The following is a 19210-nucleotide window of genomic DNA, read 5'->3' on the forward strand; positions in this document are numbered from 1 at the left end:
AGCAAATTACTTGATTGGAGTTAAGTCTTTTGGACTAATGAGTTAACTTGATTTAGGTCTTTCGAATAAATGACTTGATTTGACTTAAGTCTTTCGAACAAATGACTTAACTTCATTTAAGTTTTTGGACATTTTTAAAAATAAAATTAGGGTATTTATCTTAAATTTTGCAAATAATACAATATGCGTTCTATATTATGGGATTTGTTATTTTTTAGTTAAGTATTGCTCATAATCGGACTAATGGGCCATTTTGTTAGTGTGGCCGCCAACAAAGGGTTAATGACTTGAGACAAAGATTATCCCGCGTTTGGTCAGCAATACATTATTAATACACTTTCATTATTTGTATGGGCTATAGGCAACGCCTTTGTGGCTCAGTGAACGACAGAACCGGTATAGCCGGGTCAGTCTGGCAGTTTTTCTAGTCCGATCAAACTAACTGATTTCGATAACAGCCTTTTCGAAGGTTAATCTACAGTTTTGGCAATTTGAAAGACAAAACACACATCGTACCAAAACATTGTAAAACTCATTTTTACGTCGAAATTCCCTGGAGACACAGCACCGTATCATTAAACGAAAGACACACACATATATGTGTTTAATAACAACTGGGTCTAGCCCGTCAGAGCTGCTTTTTGACCTATAAAGAAAGCCTTCGTATACGAAAGCCGTAATCGTTGGTCGAAAAGCAGCTTCCGAGGGGCTAGCTAGATCATAGTTGTTACTAAACACATATGTGTGTGTGTGTGTGTTTTATTAAAAACCAGGTTGTCGCATAATTGTTTCACCAATATTCATGCAGGTTCCGTTGAGCTGCTCGTAGCCAGCCATGCAGACGCACTTGAAGCCTCCGATCGAATTCTCGCACATGGCTGCCGCTGCGCACTCAACCGTGGCGTTGCCAGTGGCGTCGCACTCATCTACGTCATTGCAAACCTGCCGCGAGCGAAACACGATAGTTACGAAAAGCCGCGCGCGAAAGGTTAAGAATTTCGGACGAATTTAGATTGAGTGCTATGGGCGATTGCAATTGCGAAACACAACACCTGAGAACGTCTGTAGAAGTTGCACGCGAAAAGGGCACCGTTTTACAGAAATAGATCAAAACCGTACCACTTAGGGTATACTTACTTAGGGTAAACTTAGGGTATATAAAAAAGATCTAAAATAACTTCAAAAAGTGCACAATACCTTAGTGGAAATAGTATTTGTATACATTCAGGCGATTTGGTCTAAAGTTGTATTAAAAACATACCCCGAGGGTTTACTAAATTTATTTTTTAGGGGCACTGCTTGTTAAATTAAAAAAACAAGTGGAAAGCTTTAGTTTTATTTAAACCAATTTGTACTATGAAATAGACGTAATTTAGTTAAATCTTTGAAAACCTTTTAAAAACAGTTTAGCATTAAAACCTCAAAGCGTGGAAATTAATATTTTTTAATCATTTTATGGCAATAAAGTCATGTTGCCGTATACTGCCGTCCATTGCCAGTGTAGTCGCAATTACACCCATTTTGAAAAGTAGACTTAATTTACTTAAATTCGGAAAACCTTGTGTTTTTCTAACAGTTAAGACTTTTAAAGCGTGAAAAAAGTTGTTTTCCCGGTTCGACCATATACTATATTAAGAAGACTAATCTCATCAGAATAAAATCATATTGCTTTATACTGACCGGTGTAGCCGCAACTAAACCAATTTGTACGGTTAAACAAGGCGTGATTTACTTAAATCTGAAAGAAAGGCCCTTAAAATACAATTTAGCATTAAAAAACTGAAAGCGTGAAAAAGTTTTATGAAATATATATATGATTTAATCATATTGCCGTCTACTGACTGTTCCGTCGCCGGTGTAACCGGCCAGGCAGATGCACGAGAATGATCCCTGTGTGTTAAGGCAGGTGCTACGGTTGGTCGAGCTGTCGCAGTTGTTCAACGTCGAGTTTGCACATTCGTTCACGTCCACGCAGTTGCTGCCAGACGTCGTGTACCCCGGCCTGTCAAAATTGCGAGAAATTAGAGTTTTCTTTTTTTTCTTTGGACGACGCATGGAATGATAATAGCACTCCTGAAGTCTTTATTTTTCTGGTGTTTAATTTCGTGAAAACTAGCTGTTCGCTAAAAAAAATTACGAATCTCAATTTTCAAATTGCTTTATTGGTATTTTTTTAATTGGCCAGAAATATTGCGTCCCTTTGTGTTATCTACATTTAACATTTGTGTGGATTTTTCAGAGATAACCGATTTTTTTTAAAGGGATAAAAGTACAAGGGTATTTTTCTTTTTTTTATCATTCTAGCCTCGGCGCCATGGAAAATCAAATGAAACGTTAACTAATCAAAGTATTTTTACCAGTACAAAACAGGTTTTAAAATTCCCTCACAAAACGGATACCTGCAGTTGCAGTTAAACGATCCGATTGTATTGGCGCACACTTGAGTCTGATTGATGCAAGTGTGTGTTCCGTTCGTACACTCGTCGAAATCGGAGCAGATCAGTTGATTAGAACCTTGCCTGAAGTGAGACACAAATAGTTTGTTGAGTTGCTGCAAATACCATTTAATACGGACATACAGTAATGATTAGTGAACTCTCTTATACCTTTATTTTCTTCCGTCCCATTTCCAAATCTACTAAGTAATGCACAGTTGAATAACAATAATCACTTGGTTTCATAGGTAGAACGTTAGTTTAAAATGGTTTACAGCCAAGGAAAATGTTAAACCATTCAATGGTATATTCATTAAACTTTCCTATATCAACCAAAAGGTCGGTCATTTATAGATTCGGACATTTCGCTACGAAATAAGGCGTCATCACTCATCTGTCTCCCTCCAATGGATGGTTATGTGTACAGTGTTGTAAACAAGACTTTTTGTGAATTTTTTTGTGAAAACGTTAGTCCAAGTCAAGTCTTTTAAAAAATAGAAAGTCAATTCCCAGTCGAGTCATTAATACAGCGCATCGTTTTCGAGTCCAACCAGTAATCTAATAATAAAACGATAAAGGACAAACCATTGAAATTGGAAAACTCGTTAATTGGTAATTAATTCAACTGAAATATAATAAAAAAACAGCATGATTATGTAGAAAGCGTTTGACAAATAGCTCAGTTTTATAATAAAATATTAAGTGAAAAGATTTATTTCAACTAAGGTCATTCGACTCAACGGCAAGTCATTTGACCCAATGAAGCCCAAGCAAAGTCATTTTGCCCAAACGACTTAAGTTAAGTCAGGGTATTTAAAAACAGTGACTTGAGTGCACTTTAGATCAAGTCATTGACTTAAGTTATTACGACTCTGATATTGTAGGTGAGTACAGAACACAACCCAACTTACCATTGGTATCCTGAGTTGCACTGACACACGAAGGACCCGAGCGTGTTCTCGCAGGTCGAAGTGGCGTTACTGCAGTTGTGGCTTCCCGCCGTACATTCGTCGACGTCTTTGCAGAAGCTGCCGTTCTTCGCGTATCCGGACACGCAATCGCAACTGTGCGGAACACAAAACGTTTATAAATAGCGCCACGGCGTTGCTCGTTTTTGGAACGCTGGGGCATTGGTGGCGAAATTTCCAGTCACCTTATTTTACATTGTGATTTTTTCCGCCTTTTACGATTTGGCAAGGATTAGATTTACTTTCTACATATAAGTTACAGCATTTATATAGGCTATGCAGTATGCACGGATCTGTAGCTTAAAGTATCTTAATAATGAATTGCAAAAAGATCGAGTTGATCGACATTATCTTGGTTAAAACGTTTCGATACGAACTTGTATCATGTAACTGAAGATGATACAAGCTCGTATCGAAACGTCAAGATGAACTTTTTGGTTTTGTAATTCATTATCAAGCTACATTACAAATCCGTGCATAGTACATACAAGTATATGCTAGAATTGTTAAAAATTATTGTCAGCTGCCATTAGTGACGGAAACAGAGACAACCGATTTCGTAAAAAGCATTGTTGTATTTTTTGTGAAATCAACATTCAATATAACAGCCGTGTGGTAGATTATTTGTTTATTAAAATTACAAACTGGCAATGTTCAACACTCGGAACTTAAAGCTTGGTCCAATACCCTGTCCAAACGCAAAAAGAACCAAAATGTAAAACTGGTTTAGTTTTAACTAAAATGTTCCATAATTTGGCTGCAAATTCCCGTCGTCTATAGTGTTAGTTAATACCGCACGTTTAAAAATCACACAAAGATTAATCTTCACATCAAAACCAAAATTTGGTTAATCAAGAAATAGAAAAACCCTAGCATATTTGAAGTTTCGTTTGGCGAAACTATGTTGTGGTGTGAGATCACCAGATATAGTATTTTTAAATGACTAAAATTTATAACTTAGTGTTCAGTGTTCAATTCGATAATTGTAGTTCACATAAACTTAGCATATCAGCGACCCATGTGGTGACCTGTAGTTGCAGATTTCATTTCAATAAATATTGCTTCGGTGAAAACAAGGTTGGAGACCACTGGTGTAGTGCAAGTCAATACTGTACACCTATTAATCACACACAAGCCAATCCTTATATTAAAAAAATAAAACGCCGAGGAACATGGGACATCCGGATATAGTATTTTTATTATAATTTAGTGTTCAGTGTTCATTCTGATAATTGAAGTTTACATAGAACCTAAAATATCTGCGTGCCATATGGTTACCTGTAGTTGTTTCCCTTGGTGAAACTGTGTTGTTGTATGAGATCACCAGATATATTATTTTTATTATAATTCAGTGTTCATTCCAATAATTCTAGTTTACATAAATTTAAAATATCAGCGACCCATATGGTTACCTGTAGTTGCCAACAGAGTTGACGCAAACAGAGTTGGTGATGTTTGCGCACGGCGAGGTTTCCACGCACTCGTTGACGTCATCACAGCGTGTGTCGTTGGTGGTGTTGGAGCGGTAGCCGGCATTACAGGTGCAGTTGTAGCCGTTGAAGACCGGCAGGCAGTTCTGCTCGCACGGCATCAACGTCTCGCAAAAGTCGATGATGCTGCAGTTGCGCCCGTCGCCTTTGGGAAACAACGGGAAAAAAGCGTAACTTATAGACGTATAGAGCCTAATTGCGAGCTAACTGCAATGCATACTGTCTTGCTTAACGTTACCAGTTACTCGTCAACTGTCCGCAACGAACTAATTGCTCAACCCGAGGTCAAACTAACTGTACTTATTTTCTACTTTTCGAGGCAATGCCCTTTAGATATCTCGGAAAAACACAAATGGATGAATTATGTTTGAGGCGTAAACTATTTTAATTTATTTGAAAGTACTTTTTGCATAGCACTTTACGTTATCTGTTAGAAGCATTCATTCGAGTATACATTTGAGTTTTTTTCAAAGATGCTTAATTGTATTTAACGTGTTTTGTGGGGTCTTGTATAGAAACATGTTCATGCTTTTTTTAGATTTGACTTTGGTAGTCCAGGCAAAAAAGAATCTAGCAAAACTTGGACAAAAATAAACTGCTACAGTTTGCAATGGCGTAACCTTGGGCTGGGCTTACAAATTTAGGATTTGACAACCTTGGTGTTTAAGCTTAATGTTTAGCTTCGTAACCTCGGTATAGATTACGTATTTGGAGTTCACTCAATTGCGAGACAACGAAGGAAATTTGATCGTTACCTGTCGTCCCTTCCGTGCAGTTGCCGCAGGTTTGTCCCACGAAGGGCGCTCTCACATCAGTACAATTAACACCCGTGTAGCAGGCTGAGAGGCTGCAGCCGTTCCGATCCCTTGAACAATCATCGCTGTCCCAAGCCTCTGTGCAATCGCATCCGACGATCTGCGCGATCATGCGGAAAAGCCACACTTTACGGTTTCTTGCACTTCAATAGGTTATAGCGTTCTGCCTTGGGCTTACTGGTGCGGGGATTTTGTAAACAGTCCCGTTATCTAGTTGAGTGGTGAACGTTTTGTGAGCAATCGAATTGGAAAAATACGACAATATTTTGCATAAAACTTGCTGTTATTTCCCTAACACCAATTGAAATAAAAAGCGACCTAGAATAATAGCCATTTTCTCTTGTTGCGTTGGCGAGAAACAATGAACTAAGGATAAGCGCATTTGTTGAGTAAATAAAAAATAATGTCCTTAAACAATTTTTTTGTGTATTAACGATTTTAGAAATATGGCGCTGTTACTTCACCGCTTTTTGTTCTAAAAAATAGATATCAAAAACATTAAATTAAATGTACACTGAAAGCCATCGCAGGCTGACCGAAATGATTTGGTAGTATGATATGTAAGCCGTAATCGATGTTCAAAAGCAGCTTCAGAAGGGATGGATCACAGTTGTTAAACGCATATGTATGTGTATCTTTCATTAAGTTAAATGTATCAAAGTTCCAAAAGTTTCAAATCACATACAAACCGAGTTGATTTAAATATTGCCGTGCCGTGACTTACTTTGTAAGTGTCGGAGCCAGAGACGGTCTCGTTATACTCGCAGGTGCCGTTGTTCTGGCAAACGCAGAGCTTGATGCAGACGGTAAGTGACGAGGCACCACCAACAGTGTCATTAGCTTCCACAACCAGCGAGAGATTGGCAAACTCCAGGTTGGTTGTGTTCGGAGTCCAAGTCACAACACCAGAGCCTACAAATGGATAAAGGTGTAAATTGCATTTCACACGGGTCGTTTTGGTATGACTGACAACGACGGTGTAAAGCAGACAATTCTGGATTCGCACGTGACTAATTTTGATCTCATATATCTGTTGGAACGAGAAAGGATAAATGCATCCTTAGTCCGATATAACGTTATGTCTACGTAGAGTACATATGGTCGCATACCAAGGTGAATAAAACTGTTAACAATTCACGATAAAAATATGGTACTTATTTCGGGCACCGCGTTCACGCGGCCCACAACTACATGACAACACTTAACTATTTAAAAGTAACCCGTGGCCCACTAAAAGTGGCTCTGCGGCCAACATTTGGGCCGAGGCCCACAGTTTGCCGACCACTGTCTAAGTCCGATAAGATGGTGTCTACGTAACGTGCCTATGATCGCGTATCAAGGTAAATAAAATTGTTAACCAGTATTTCTTTAAGGTGTTTTGGGGGACTGAAACGGTCCCCCAAACTTCTCCAGCGGTTTCCCAAATTTTGGACTTGCAACTTTTTGGTATTTAAATGAAACACTTGCGCTTTCTTAAAACTACTTAGCGGTCACCCAAACCAAACCTTAAAAAAAACCCTGCTGTCAACTATTCACGATAAAAAAACAGATGGTACTTGTTCGGCAAAGAAGCTGCATAAAACTCACTTGAGTCTATCGAAATCCCAGGCACCGCATTGGTTTCCAGTATGGAGTAAGTAATGGCCTGACTTTCGTTGTCCGTTGCGTAAACCGTGAAAGTGGCTGTGACGTTCATTTTCACTTGGAAGCAGTTGTCCACCAAGTCACCGTTGTCCGTCAAGGTTATGTTCGGCGGAGTGTTAGCTGTGCAAATCACCGGGTTTTAGTTAAACGTGCAGTGTAAACTAAAAATTTGGAAATTTCTACTTTCGCTAGTGGATTAATTTTTATGCCTCTGGGTTCAATTTTCCGTAAACCACCCAAAGGTGGATATAACGTTCAAACTTTTAGGGTGGATAATGCTGTATACACCCTATGTTAATCCACCCCAAAGGAAAGTTGTACGAAACCACCCCGATACAAGCAAACAATTTAAGTTACACAAATCAAATAGCCCACAATCTCTTTAACAAGTTTAGGCGTGTCATTAGGGAGTGTATTAACTAAGCTTTTGCAGCGCTATATGTTTCGTAGCCCCAACCTGCGGTTTACAGGGTGAAGTAAAATAAGCATTTTAGTACACTTTGCATAATACACTATTTTTTTAATCCAAGATTTCAGGTGACAGAATTTTATTTGTTGGTCAATTTAAGTCAGTACTTAACCGTGACAAAAAATGCAGATCTCGCTTGCATGTAACTGTGTTTAGTTTTCTTATGAATTGAACCAGTAAATTTGCAGAGAAGATACTACGAATGCAAAAATTTTAGATTTGGTCTTCAGTATGTAAAATGACGGTTCAAGTCCATTACACAGAACTCACAGTATAAGTTTGAAAGGAGAAATTTACAGTTCAACTCAACAAAAGTAAAATAGTCTAACAAAGCTAGTAATTTAGGCCAGACACTGCTTATAGATTTTAAATATATATATATATAATATATATTTGGTATTTTAAAATCTTTTAACATGCCTGATCTAAACTACTAGCTTTGCTAGACCATTCCGCTGTTACTGATCGGGAATTGAGGTCGACATTAATCCTACAATTGGGTCAAAGGGATTTCCAATATCGCGTATTCAGTGCAACAATGGTATTAGGCATAACACTTACAGTTCGACGCAAACAACGTTGTAGAGCTTGTAGAACCCTCCAAAGTTCCTGCGCCGATGTCTGACCGGTTTGTGGTGAGGACATCGTACAGGCAAGTGGTGGAAAGCTTGCCGTCAGTCGTACAGTTGGCCACCGTTTCGTTGAAGTGGCTGGTGTTTCGCTGTTGGGCCACGAGAACCTCAAGGAAGGGCGGGTCGACAGCATCGGTTGGATTGTGACCCATGAACGTGTCGTTTCCCACCCCGGTGTAGTTGAAGATGCTCTCGTTCTGAGCGATTTTCCCTGAATTGATAAAAATGTGTGTTGGGATACCAACCTCAGACGTGCATTTACTACATTAAACCTCGAGCTTGACTGTAGCGGTCCAATTGGTTATGGGCAAGACGAAAAAAAAATTTAAAGTTACGAAAATAACTCAGCTGTCGTGCATTTCAAAACTTGCCCTTAATTTAAGATAAAGATATTGATTTTCCACAGTTATGTGAGGTGTTTTTAAAACTTTCTACGTTACGAAAAGTTACGAAAATAACTCAGTTACGAAAATAACTCAGCTGTCGTGCATTTCAAAACTTGCCCTTAATTTAAGATAAAGATATTGATTTTCCACAGTTATGTGAGGTGTTTTTAAAACTTTCTACGCTATTCTAGAATTGTTTACATTCGCCTAAAAAAATTAAAAAAATACAAAACTTTTTCTTTTAAGACAAACAAAAATATAGTCCTACAGTACTCTTTTCAAAAATGTTCACAGATTATATATTATTAGCCTGTTAATATAAACACATTGATTTTTCACACTAATGTGAGTTGTTTTTAAAACTTTGATACGCTACTCTATAAGTTCTCATGTTGTTTTTAAAGTTCCTTAAAAATAAAAAAAACATCCAAAACTTACCTTGAATTCAAGACAAACAAAAATATATTCGTACAGTACTATTTTCAACACATTATTCTGTTCTCAGTTTCACTAACTTGCTTTCCAAGTACAGTAAACTAAAACAGTGATTATCATTATTCATTATGCAGGGAACACTTTTACAAACACATACATGACTGTCCAAAGGGGTAAATCTTGCTTTCTGACAACGTTCCATTCAAGATGTCCAAGTTTTCGGTGGGGAAAAGACTGTTATAATCCAGAACAGTTCCGTTTCTAAACTCGAAATCATCGCTTTTATCGTCCGTCCAAACGCCTGCAAAATCACATACAATGAGCATTGAGTATCTAATATTATATGATGTGCCATTTAATACTCGTAACTTCAACTGGGCGGGATATAAATTTTGTTGAAGGGGTTTAATTTTATTTAAATCGTATAACATCATTTCGTGGGCAGATATCAACACACATTAATTAATTACTTTTTCATAAGCCAAAATGTTCCTATGTCCCACTGGTTGCGAACCGCTCGTCTAAGCATATGTGATGCAACATAATCTACATTTAGCGGTTCTTTTAAACACACAGCTTACCGAGCAGTCCCTTCGAGTAGTTTTGCAGTTGAGGGTTGCCTGTAAACGTCATTGTAAGTAGACCCGTGGTTTCTGTGACGTCGATCTCAACGTCACTCGGAAACTTGGCTTTGTAAGTTCCGTTAGTAGTTCTACTCAGCACGATGTCGTCCACCACGGAGCTGACAACTAAATAACAGAGGAAAAATCGAACGGTTAAGCCAGGTAGAAAATAGTATATTTCTGTATTCATTTGTTTTAAAATTCGACAAGTATATGGCTGCTGGTATTTCTCACGTTTACCTTAAATACAAAACTTACGCCTCTGCATTTATTTAATAGCGTTAATTCTTTACTGTAGCCTTTTTTACTTTAGTGGTTGGCGGTAAACGCAGCTTGCCTGTGTCCATGTTAGTGTTAGGTGGATTTTATTCAGTTAGTTTACATTTTTATTATTTTCTACTATTTATTTGTACAGATAAACTGATCATGCCATTCATTTATATGGCGAAATGCATATTCACATTAAAAATTTTAAAACTTGCAGACGATTGTTGTTCGAAGCGGTGCGCGCGAAATTAAAACTACATTTTTGTGTTTTTTTTAGCGATAATGGAACTCTTTTTCTGAAAAATGCGACGACTTTCTATATTTTTGATACGCATTAAACAGCACCGACTTAGGTTACATTTATTGCGTAAAACAAACACTTACGGTCAGATATGTTGGCTTGCACCACACCGTTGACTTTCACCACGACGCCAGTGTTGTTCGACCCAAGTTCGAATTGGACCTGTTTAAAAAAGTTGCGTTTTTAGCAGTCTGGCAGTGCAGGACTCCCTTATCGTATTGTGAGAAACAGGGCTGCGGGGTCGGTTTAACCGAGTCCGCCCTACAAAATAAAGTGACCGCAAACCAACATCGAGTCCACAGTCCTGTATTCCAGCTATCCAGACAATTTGATAGGTTGGACAATGGACATACAGCAAAAAATACGTGGGTGGAAAGTAACCCAACCTTGCTATTTTACCAGTACGATTTACAATGTGCGACCTTTTTCGTTCCGAACTTGCTGCTTAGAAAGCACAATGTCATGTATAACTAACACAACACGAGTCCCAAACTCGACACCGGCAACACAAATCGACTTTGTCAAATGCCGTGTCCGATTTTCGGCATAGCGTCCTAACCAATGTATACGGGTTAAAAACTGTAAAAGCTTCCGCATTGATTCGGACCAATTTCATTGTGTTAAATAACCTTCAAAGAAACGTGCAGACATAAAAAATATAAGAAGTTTCGTAGTGTAATCGGGACAGCATAATTGTCTGGTACAATTTTCTAAACAAAACGTGCGCATTTCAAAGTAAGGAGTTGCAAAGCTTATTCAGACGAGCTGAGATACTTAAGGAAATAAGGAATCTCCCGCAGACAATAAAATGTAAAAGAAAAATTCTTGTTTTCGTATCAAATTAACTAAAGACTAATATAAAAAAAGATATAAAACAGAAAATCGTTTCCTAAAATTTTACAAAAATATATATTTTGCCTTATAGAAATATCTGACGATGCCTATTTATAAGGCGAAATATATATTTCTGTCAAATTTTAAGAAATTATTTTATTTATTTTATCTGTTTTTGTAAACAGTAAGATCTTATTCAGACCAATATCACTAGATTGGGAAAAGCACCAACTTTGCAAACGAAACCTAGCCCTTTCAGTGGTTAACGCGTTATGCACTCACGATCCCGGAGCTGGCGTTTTGCAGATCGTGCGCCACGAAGGCGGTGAAAATGGTGGCGTCGCTTGGTGAGCCGTCTTCCTTGACTGCGCGTTGGGTGCGCGATTGCATTGTGAAGATGCCGGGCGCGTAAACCATGAAGTACTCGCCCAGTCCGTTGAACGTGTAGAAAATCCCGTCGATCGTGGTCAAATGCGGGTCGCCGTAGAAGATGCCTGTAAGGTAGTTTTTTAAGTGAGGGTTGTCAACGATTCGGTTATCGTATATTTATACCGCGGGTTTCAACATCTTTTAAGCTTAAGACTTTTATACAAATTACTTGCTTTATGTCCTAATTTTCCACATAAAACAGTTTGCTTGCTATTTTTGTTGATTAGGTCTACTCGTCATCGAGATATCACCAATTTGTAATAGTTTAACATTCAATTTTTTAAGGGAAATTGACTTGGAACTGACTTGCTTTGAAAGAAACTTGACTTGGAATTGACTTGCCATAATTACGACTTGACTCGGAGTTGACTTGTGATTTATTGAAAAAGACTTGACTTGGACTTATTTTACAAATTACTTGACTGAGATTTTAGTTATTTTAAAATGGCGTGTTTACAGCACTGGTTTTGAGGCATTGTTAAACAATATTGATCGATTTTTAAATGTAACGCTTTTTGTCGCGAGGAAATATACTTACATGGATTTATGGGGCGGTATCCCGAGCAACTGGCGCCAGGCCTTCTTCTCCGGTACATCTCACAGTAGCCAGCTGCATTGCTATCCACGCAACACTGTCGTCGAGGGATCAGGTCGCCATCTGCAAAAAACGCACCCAATATTATTAATATATAAAAGGGCGTATCTTAAGAAATCCATAACCATTGGCAGCAGGCTTCTGCCTGTCGATCATTTCTGTTTCGCTGAACAATAAAACTCAAAGTTTGAAAACCCGAGTAAAATCAGGATCAGCCATTTTTTAAAGGAATTTATATTTCGCCTAAACTGTCATCGTCAGTTCCTTTAACCGAATGAATTATATAGGCGAAATATATATTTCTGCAAACAATGTCTGATCCTTGTTTTACTAGGGTTTTTATACTTAGATTTTTTTTAAAGCAAAAATTGTACTTGGCGGTCACGAGGTCTTGACGTAAACAGTGAGACGATTCGAATCTAAAAAATGTCCGTTTCACTGCATACAGAGCAGTTCAAACAACTTAGAGCAAACTTGCGACGAAAGCTTACTTAATGATTCGTTGAGCTGCGAGTTGAAACGGTCCACGTTCCGGTTCCAAAACCACTGGCCGTCGAAGTATGGGATCTGGTAACGCTCATAACGACTGCTGAAGGGGCCAGACAGCAGGGGACCGAATGACAGGGACCAGAATGAAGATCTTCGTGACCTGAACTGGAAGTAGCAACACCGAGGCCCGCTTGTCCGCACACGTTGGTAGCATTGCACCGACGGAACTGCAATATACAACACGATATAATTTTAAAACAACCTTAAGGACCTTGAAACTAAACATCAGTGTTGTAATAGGTTAACACTTGACTTAATCTAATTGCACTTTATTCACTGTCTTCAAATGGCAAATTACTTGGGTTAAAAGTGGTTTTATTAAGTCGTTTGTGCACTAGCAGCAAGCAAAAGGTTCATTATATAATGTATAAAGAAAATTTCAAAACTACAAACACAGCAACCAAGGTTATAGGATTATAAATATTTGACGGGGCGATTCTTATGTTTATGGTTTGTTATATAATGTGACAAGTTTTATATAAAGTACTGCAAATCGGTTATTTTTGACGTTTTCTGAAATGAGTTTAAAAAGTTTTATTTTATGCGAGATGGCTTTCACATGAGCATATTTATAGATGCGAAATGGTACCAAGCACTGTTTTATTAGCACGGTGACCAACTAATGTAAATGAATGTTGTATCTTGCGGGAGAGTTAACTAAGGAATACTTTCCACACCTTAACACAAGAGATGGATAAAAAATCTCGGCAATTGGTCAATTTGCTGATTAATATCGTCACGTTAAGTTTCAAGATAGTTTTTCCTAATATTCTCTACGCCAAGTTACCCATACTGTAACCGGCTCGTACGCTATTGCCCAAATAACGTAAAACCTATTATACATGAACAGTTTCATTTATTACCAGCATCGTATTCCCACTCAGTAGTTGGTGCGGATCGGTAAAAGTCTGATAGACCATATTTGTTGAAGATTTCAAAGTGGTAATCCATTGCGACTGTGAAGCGATTGTCGATGAGGGCTTGAATTCGTTGGCAGGGGCAGGGAACGTTAGGAGGGCTCCAGGCAGTAGCTACGTCCGCTACGTACCAAGAAGTGCATCCACAGGCGGCTGTTTGAGCCGCAGTCTTTGTACCGGGGGTTAGGTGGTAGAAGTACTGGCCGTTGCTGCCTCCTACAAGAAAATCGAGTGTGTACGATTAGAGACTATTATATCAAATAACATTTTAATACATGTTTAAAGTTGATTGGGTTGTTCCAGTTCCATTTATAGTGACATTTCAGTAAAATGCTCAACGAAAATTTGAGCATGTCGGGGTGCCGAAAATCTATTTATTATTTTTGAGAGGTGCCGTAAGCCATAAAAGGTTGAGAATCACTGGTATAAGGGCGCTTGGTACGGAAGAAATGGCCTATACCCGCGTTCGTGAATATAGTGCGACCTAAGGGTTGCCAAACAGTTTGATGAAGAATATTCAAAGACTTAAAAATTTATAGCTTTTTAAAGACGTAGAATATGATCGCTCGACTTTTTTGATATAATTCGAAAACGAACATTTAATATAATTCTAAATCAAACAGTATAAAAGCTGCTAAAAGTGTTCAGCGCACATTTTAAACACATAGATTAAACTAAACAAAAAACAAATTGACTATTGAAGATTTTTGGAAAACCATAGGGTTTTTCAAACACAATCCATTTTAAAGATATTCCAAGACTTTAAAAGGTTCAAAGACTTTGTGGCAACCCTGGATTTGACATACAATGTCTGGGAGGCAGGAGTTAATCTGGTAAAATAAAAAATGTAGTTCTCACGGTGGCATGCTGCTTTGGCAAATATTTCTTGTTTTTAACCGAAGCCTTATTACCTATTCTTCCAGGTTTGTTGGACCGCGAAGTGATACTTTAATTTTGTAGTAAAATCTCAGCACAATGTTATATGGTACACAGTGAAAACCTAGTGCATATAGTGAATATTTAAGTTTACAATGCGTGTATGCCTATTGGTAATATGAATACTCTATTTTTCAAATTTACAAAAGTTTCGCAGCACACAGTTTGGGAATCACTGTTCTTAAGTAATAGTCAATCTTGTTAAACAAAATGTCTAACCGCCGTTTTGCGTCCTCTGGTCGGGTCTGTACTCTCCCTGTGTCTCCGTGTAGTTTAAATCGGCGCCGTTCGTGTAACCGATGAGGCCGGTGTTAAGGTTTCTCAGCGCAGTATTCCACAACATGGCGTCCTCTTTGTAGAGGTACATCAGGTAGGTCTCGCAACCGTCGGTGGCCAACACAGCTTGGAAGGTGCTAGGCTGTAAGACGGAAAGATTTTACAGTTTGTATACAAAAGTAATAGCTTTATTTAAGACTAATTTCAGCTAAAATTAGAGGAAATAGCTTTCAGTTGAAAATATAAGATAGTGCTTATACATCCAAGATAGTGCTTAATACTTTGGGACTTCACTGGCTCAATCTATACAAAGTAAACCGCCAGCATACTCACAAAGCCGATGTGATTTCGATAGGGAAACATAACAACGTTGTCCCAGGTCGCTTTGTACACGAAGATCGGGTTAAAAGTGACCGAAAACTTTGATTCAACTCGCTTCTTCACTTCTGCAACGATTGCCAGGCCCTTCGTGTCGAGCTGCGACTTGATCGTGTCGTAAATCTACGACAAAGGAATCGTGAAAGTGTTAAAGGTGTCCAGTATTTTGGAAAACACGTAAAACGACAATCGCTATTTGACTATAGTCGCTGTATGGACGAAATGCATGACAGTCTCAATATAGCCTTTTGTAAAGTAAGTTTAGAATGTCAACGTTGCGTACTATGGCCAGGGGTGATTAATATAGTACTTTTAAATAACTAAACCATCTTTGAAATAATCGAAATGCTCCAATACCAGCAAAAACTTTTTTTAAGTTACTTGTCTCACAACTACTAACCACCTGACAACGTAAACTTTCAAAATACATAGGAGAGAAGACGACATGCTGTTTTGAACTGCGTGGAAACTGCTATTTAAAACACGTATTTACACCCAAAAAAACAAGGGTAGTATTACCTGGTAATAAACCCGACCGTCGTTATTGTTGTCCGGATGGAAATCGTCCCAAAACGGTGCCAAGAGAACCAAGTTTCTGGATGCAAATCCATCGCTGAAGGGCCGGTAAAGGTATTGCACGGAGGTGTGGGAATCGCCTAGTTGGATTAAACCATTCGAGATGACCCTGATTGAATGCAACGACTGCTGACCGAAATTGATTCCGTACTCCAAACTGCGTTAAATTGGCAAAACTTTATCTCACGTAAGGTTATTTAGCCTAAGTTAATCACAAACTTTGGCCGGGTTGCGTTGATTTAGTATAGGTGAACCATTTGTATAATTGCAGTGTTGTTATGACCCAAGTCAATGACTTGACTTAAGTGCACTCAAGGTACGGTTTTTAACTGAATTGACCTGACTTAAGTGCTTTGGGCAAAATAAATTGACTTGACCCACCCAAGTCTTTATGACAAATGACTTAGGTGAATGAGAGTTTTCATCAGGCAAATTTTCAAAAAAATGATTTATTTATCTTTTTTGTTACTTTTTTGACAAGCTAGTACTCATAATGGGACATTTTAATAGTTTAGCGTTCAATTTGTATGTTAATACCTCAAGTTAGTGTTCACTTGCTCTAATTATGACTTGACTGGGACTGGACTTGCGCAACTGATGACTTCTGACTTGTTGTTATATATTTAAAGATCCCTGGCTTGCACTCAAGTCATTTCAAAATGTTTTGAATAAACATTGCTTACCTGGTTGTATTTACACAACGCTATACAGTATACACGTATGATATACAAACCGTGTTATTTTTTATATGATTCAAACTCTGACTATTACTTTCCCTACAGGTTAATATATCCCGATTGTCAGTTGGGAACTTACTAGTAGGGTTGCGATGCAACGTCATCAAACACCGACAGTAATACGTCATTCTCGCTACTTCCATAAGGCAGAAGGATGATCTCGTAGCATTTGTTTCCGTCCCCTCTGTAATGGATATAGAGGTTATTTAAGCTAGTGTTCTCAACCTTTTTTCGCGGTGACCCATTCTTTAAGCGTAAGTATAACATTGAAGATTTGCCGGCCCAAATTTCCTAATATACTTTTGGTATTATTTTTTTTCTTATTGAGCTTTTCGTATTAATATGTTCGAATTTGATTATAATTAGGTTTTCGTACTGCTTACGCATTGTTTTTAAACTTTGGAGAATCTTAACCATTCTGATTAAATCTAACCATTATAAAACTACTGAAGTCGGCGACCTAACCATACAAATGACGACCCAATTTTGGGTCGCGACCCATATGTTGAGAAACACTGTTTTAAGTGGATAATCCACCATGAGCAAAAGGTTTAATCGCACTCAAGTGTCCACTAGTTTTATTAACATGAAATGAATTTTATACCTTCCCTAATATAACCACAAAGCGGCATACGAATTAGTGCACGACAACTTGAGATTTTTTATTTCAAGATAATCGAGAATATTAGCCGTTCATAATTTCTTGCGTCGACGTTTCGTACCTGTAGCCCGTTTTGCAAGTGCAAGTGTACGATCCGATAGTATTTGTACAGTTGGCGTTTGAATCGCAGGGGCTTGGAGACTGGGAGCATTCGTTGACGTCATCGGAACATGTTCGACCTTTATTAAAGTTTTTAGTTGAATCCCAAAACTCACACCTTGAAATTAATACTTTTTTCAAGATAAGAACGAACGAATGGATAGGTTTACCACATATTGCTTACAAATTGATTTAAAAAACATTAAAGACAGGTTAAAAAAAATCAAAATTGGTGAAAATGATTTAAATCGTTGAAACATTTTTAGCTATTTGGTTGTTGTAGTTGTTAAGTTCCTCACGTTAAATGCAAAATTTCATACCTCTGTTTCTGGAATAATACTTTTTACAGAACGAAACGACCGCAGTGATAGGTTTACCACATCACATTATTTTATTACCTAATTTGGGAAAGCATAATTTTTAATTTAGGAAGCATATGAATGACAGATTAAAAAATACATAAAATTTCATTGGATGTGGTGAAATGTTTTTAATTGTTTTGTTGTTTTAGTTAAAGCCAAATTTCCTATTTCTGTTTTTGAAATAATACTTTTTTAAAAAACAGGAAAGCACTATAGACAGATTAAAGTGTAATATTTGATTTGATGTTGTAAAAGCTTTTTAATTGTTTTTTCAAACTTTTTAAGACGCAAATTATGCCTTGTCTTGGTGCAAGATCAATCGCAATCAATGTTATACACAATTTGTGCATAGTGTAAATCACGAAGTAAGTTTATTGTCCGCATGAACAACAAACAGTCGACACTAAACTGTCGGGCCAAATCTGCATCGCGCAAACCTGTGTATCCTTCCGGGCAAACGCAGTTAAAGGAGAGAGCAGTTTCGAGGCACTGTCCGTTGTTAAAGCAAGGGTCGGGAAGGCAGGGGTTGAAGATGTCACAGAGCTTCCCGGAGTAGGACTGGGTGCAGTTGCACGTGAATGACAGGCCGTTCGCAAGACACTGGCCGTTCTTGCACGGGACCGCCAGACACGGGTCGCTCGCTGTGCGAAACAAAACAAAAAGACATCATTAATTTTTTATAAAAAGCAAGCCAGTGTAGATTGCCAAATAATGCAGATTAAAAATAAGACTCAATAAATGTAAACTTTTTTCGTCTTGTACCGCAACGAGTTTTTACAGAGGATGACAAAGCAAGCCAGTGTTAATTGCCCAAATAATGTAGTTTAAAAATAAAACTCAATAAATTTAAACTTTTTTCGTCTTGCATCGCAACGAGATTTTACAGAGAACAATATTTCTAAATTCCGAGTTCAAGTGAGCGACATTTGTACGTCGTGTCGCGTACGCAAACAAACAAAGAGGCGCATTTCATGTGACGGAACAAAAAGGTTAGAGCCGGCATCTGAGGGAAAAAAGAACTAGCAAGCGGCAAAATTAAACCAAAGAGAAGCACGCAGTAAGAAAGCTATTGATCGGAATGTTCACTTATTACTCAAATCAGCCTAACCTATCCAGCAATCCGACATTTAGTACAAAAATATTATTGCAATTTTAATTTAACAGGTTAGAGTAGTGGTTGTTAAAACACTCGTCTTAATAAAGGCTTAATATAGTTATTTTTCATGTAGAATATTTTATTTCATCTAATTTTATAATTGTATTTAAAGCATAAGCTAAACAGTTTAGGAAGTAAGAAATCTCCCGCAGACAATAAAATGTAAAAGAAAGATTCTTGTTTTCGTATCAGATGATCGTACAACTGTTTATAAAAAACAGGTATAACACATAAAATTAT

The 19210-nt window shown here is 37.8% G+C and overlaps 1 protein-coding gene across 1 annotated transcript in view; it reads right to left on the reverse strand.

Annotated features, from left to right (window-relative positions):
• Positions 1 to 19210, reverse strand: part of LOC146157475 (uncharacterized) — a 150587-nt gene that overhangs the window by 107982 nt on the left and 23395 nt on the right. The window contains exons 12-33 of the mRNA XM_083388224.1: positions 18252 to 18455; positions 17415 to 17532; positions 16772 to 16876; positions 15899 to 16112; positions 15335 to 15502; positions 14945 to 15143; positions 13736 to 14005; positions 12815 to 13039; positions 12267 to 12386; positions 11582 to 11793; positions 10549 to 10627; positions 9856 to 10023; positions 9432 to 9575; positions 8383 to 8664; positions 7296 to 7472; positions 6433 to 6620; positions 5649 to 5808; positions 4816 to 5038; positions 3347 to 3499; positions 2400 to 2519; positions 1843 to 2002; positions 795 to 942 (exon numbers count right to left, since the gene is read on the reverse strand). Coding sequence (XP_083244350.1) covers positions 795 to 942; positions 1843 to 2002; positions 2400 to 2519; positions 3347 to 3499; positions 4816 to 5038; positions 5649 to 5808; positions 6433 to 6620; positions 7296 to 7472; positions 8383 to 8664; positions 9432 to 9575; positions 9856 to 10023; positions 10549 to 10627; positions 11582 to 11793; positions 12267 to 12386; positions 12815 to 13039; positions 13736 to 14005; positions 14945 to 15143; positions 15335 to 15502; positions 15899 to 16112; positions 16772 to 16876; positions 17415 to 17532; positions 18252 to 18455 — 3837 coding nt within the window. The remainder of the gene's footprint in view (positions 1 to 794; positions 943 to 1842; positions 2003 to 2399; positions 2520 to 3346; positions 3500 to 4815; positions 5039 to 5648; positions 5809 to 6432; positions 6621 to 7295; positions 7473 to 8382; positions 8665 to 9431; positions 9576 to 9855; positions 10024 to 10548; positions 10628 to 11581; positions 11794 to 12266; positions 12387 to 12814; positions 13040 to 13735; positions 14006 to 14944; positions 15144 to 15334; positions 15503 to 15898; positions 16113 to 16771; positions 16877 to 17414; positions 17533 to 18251; positions 18456 to 19210) is intronic.

Source organism: Ascidiella aspersa, chromosome 4, assembly GCF_963924565.1.
Source record: "Ascidiella aspersa chromosome 4, kaAscAspe10.2, whole genome shotgun sequence".
NCBI lineage: Eukaryota > Metazoa > Chordata > Ascidiacea > Phlebobranchia > Ascidiidae > Ascidiella > Ascidiella aspersa.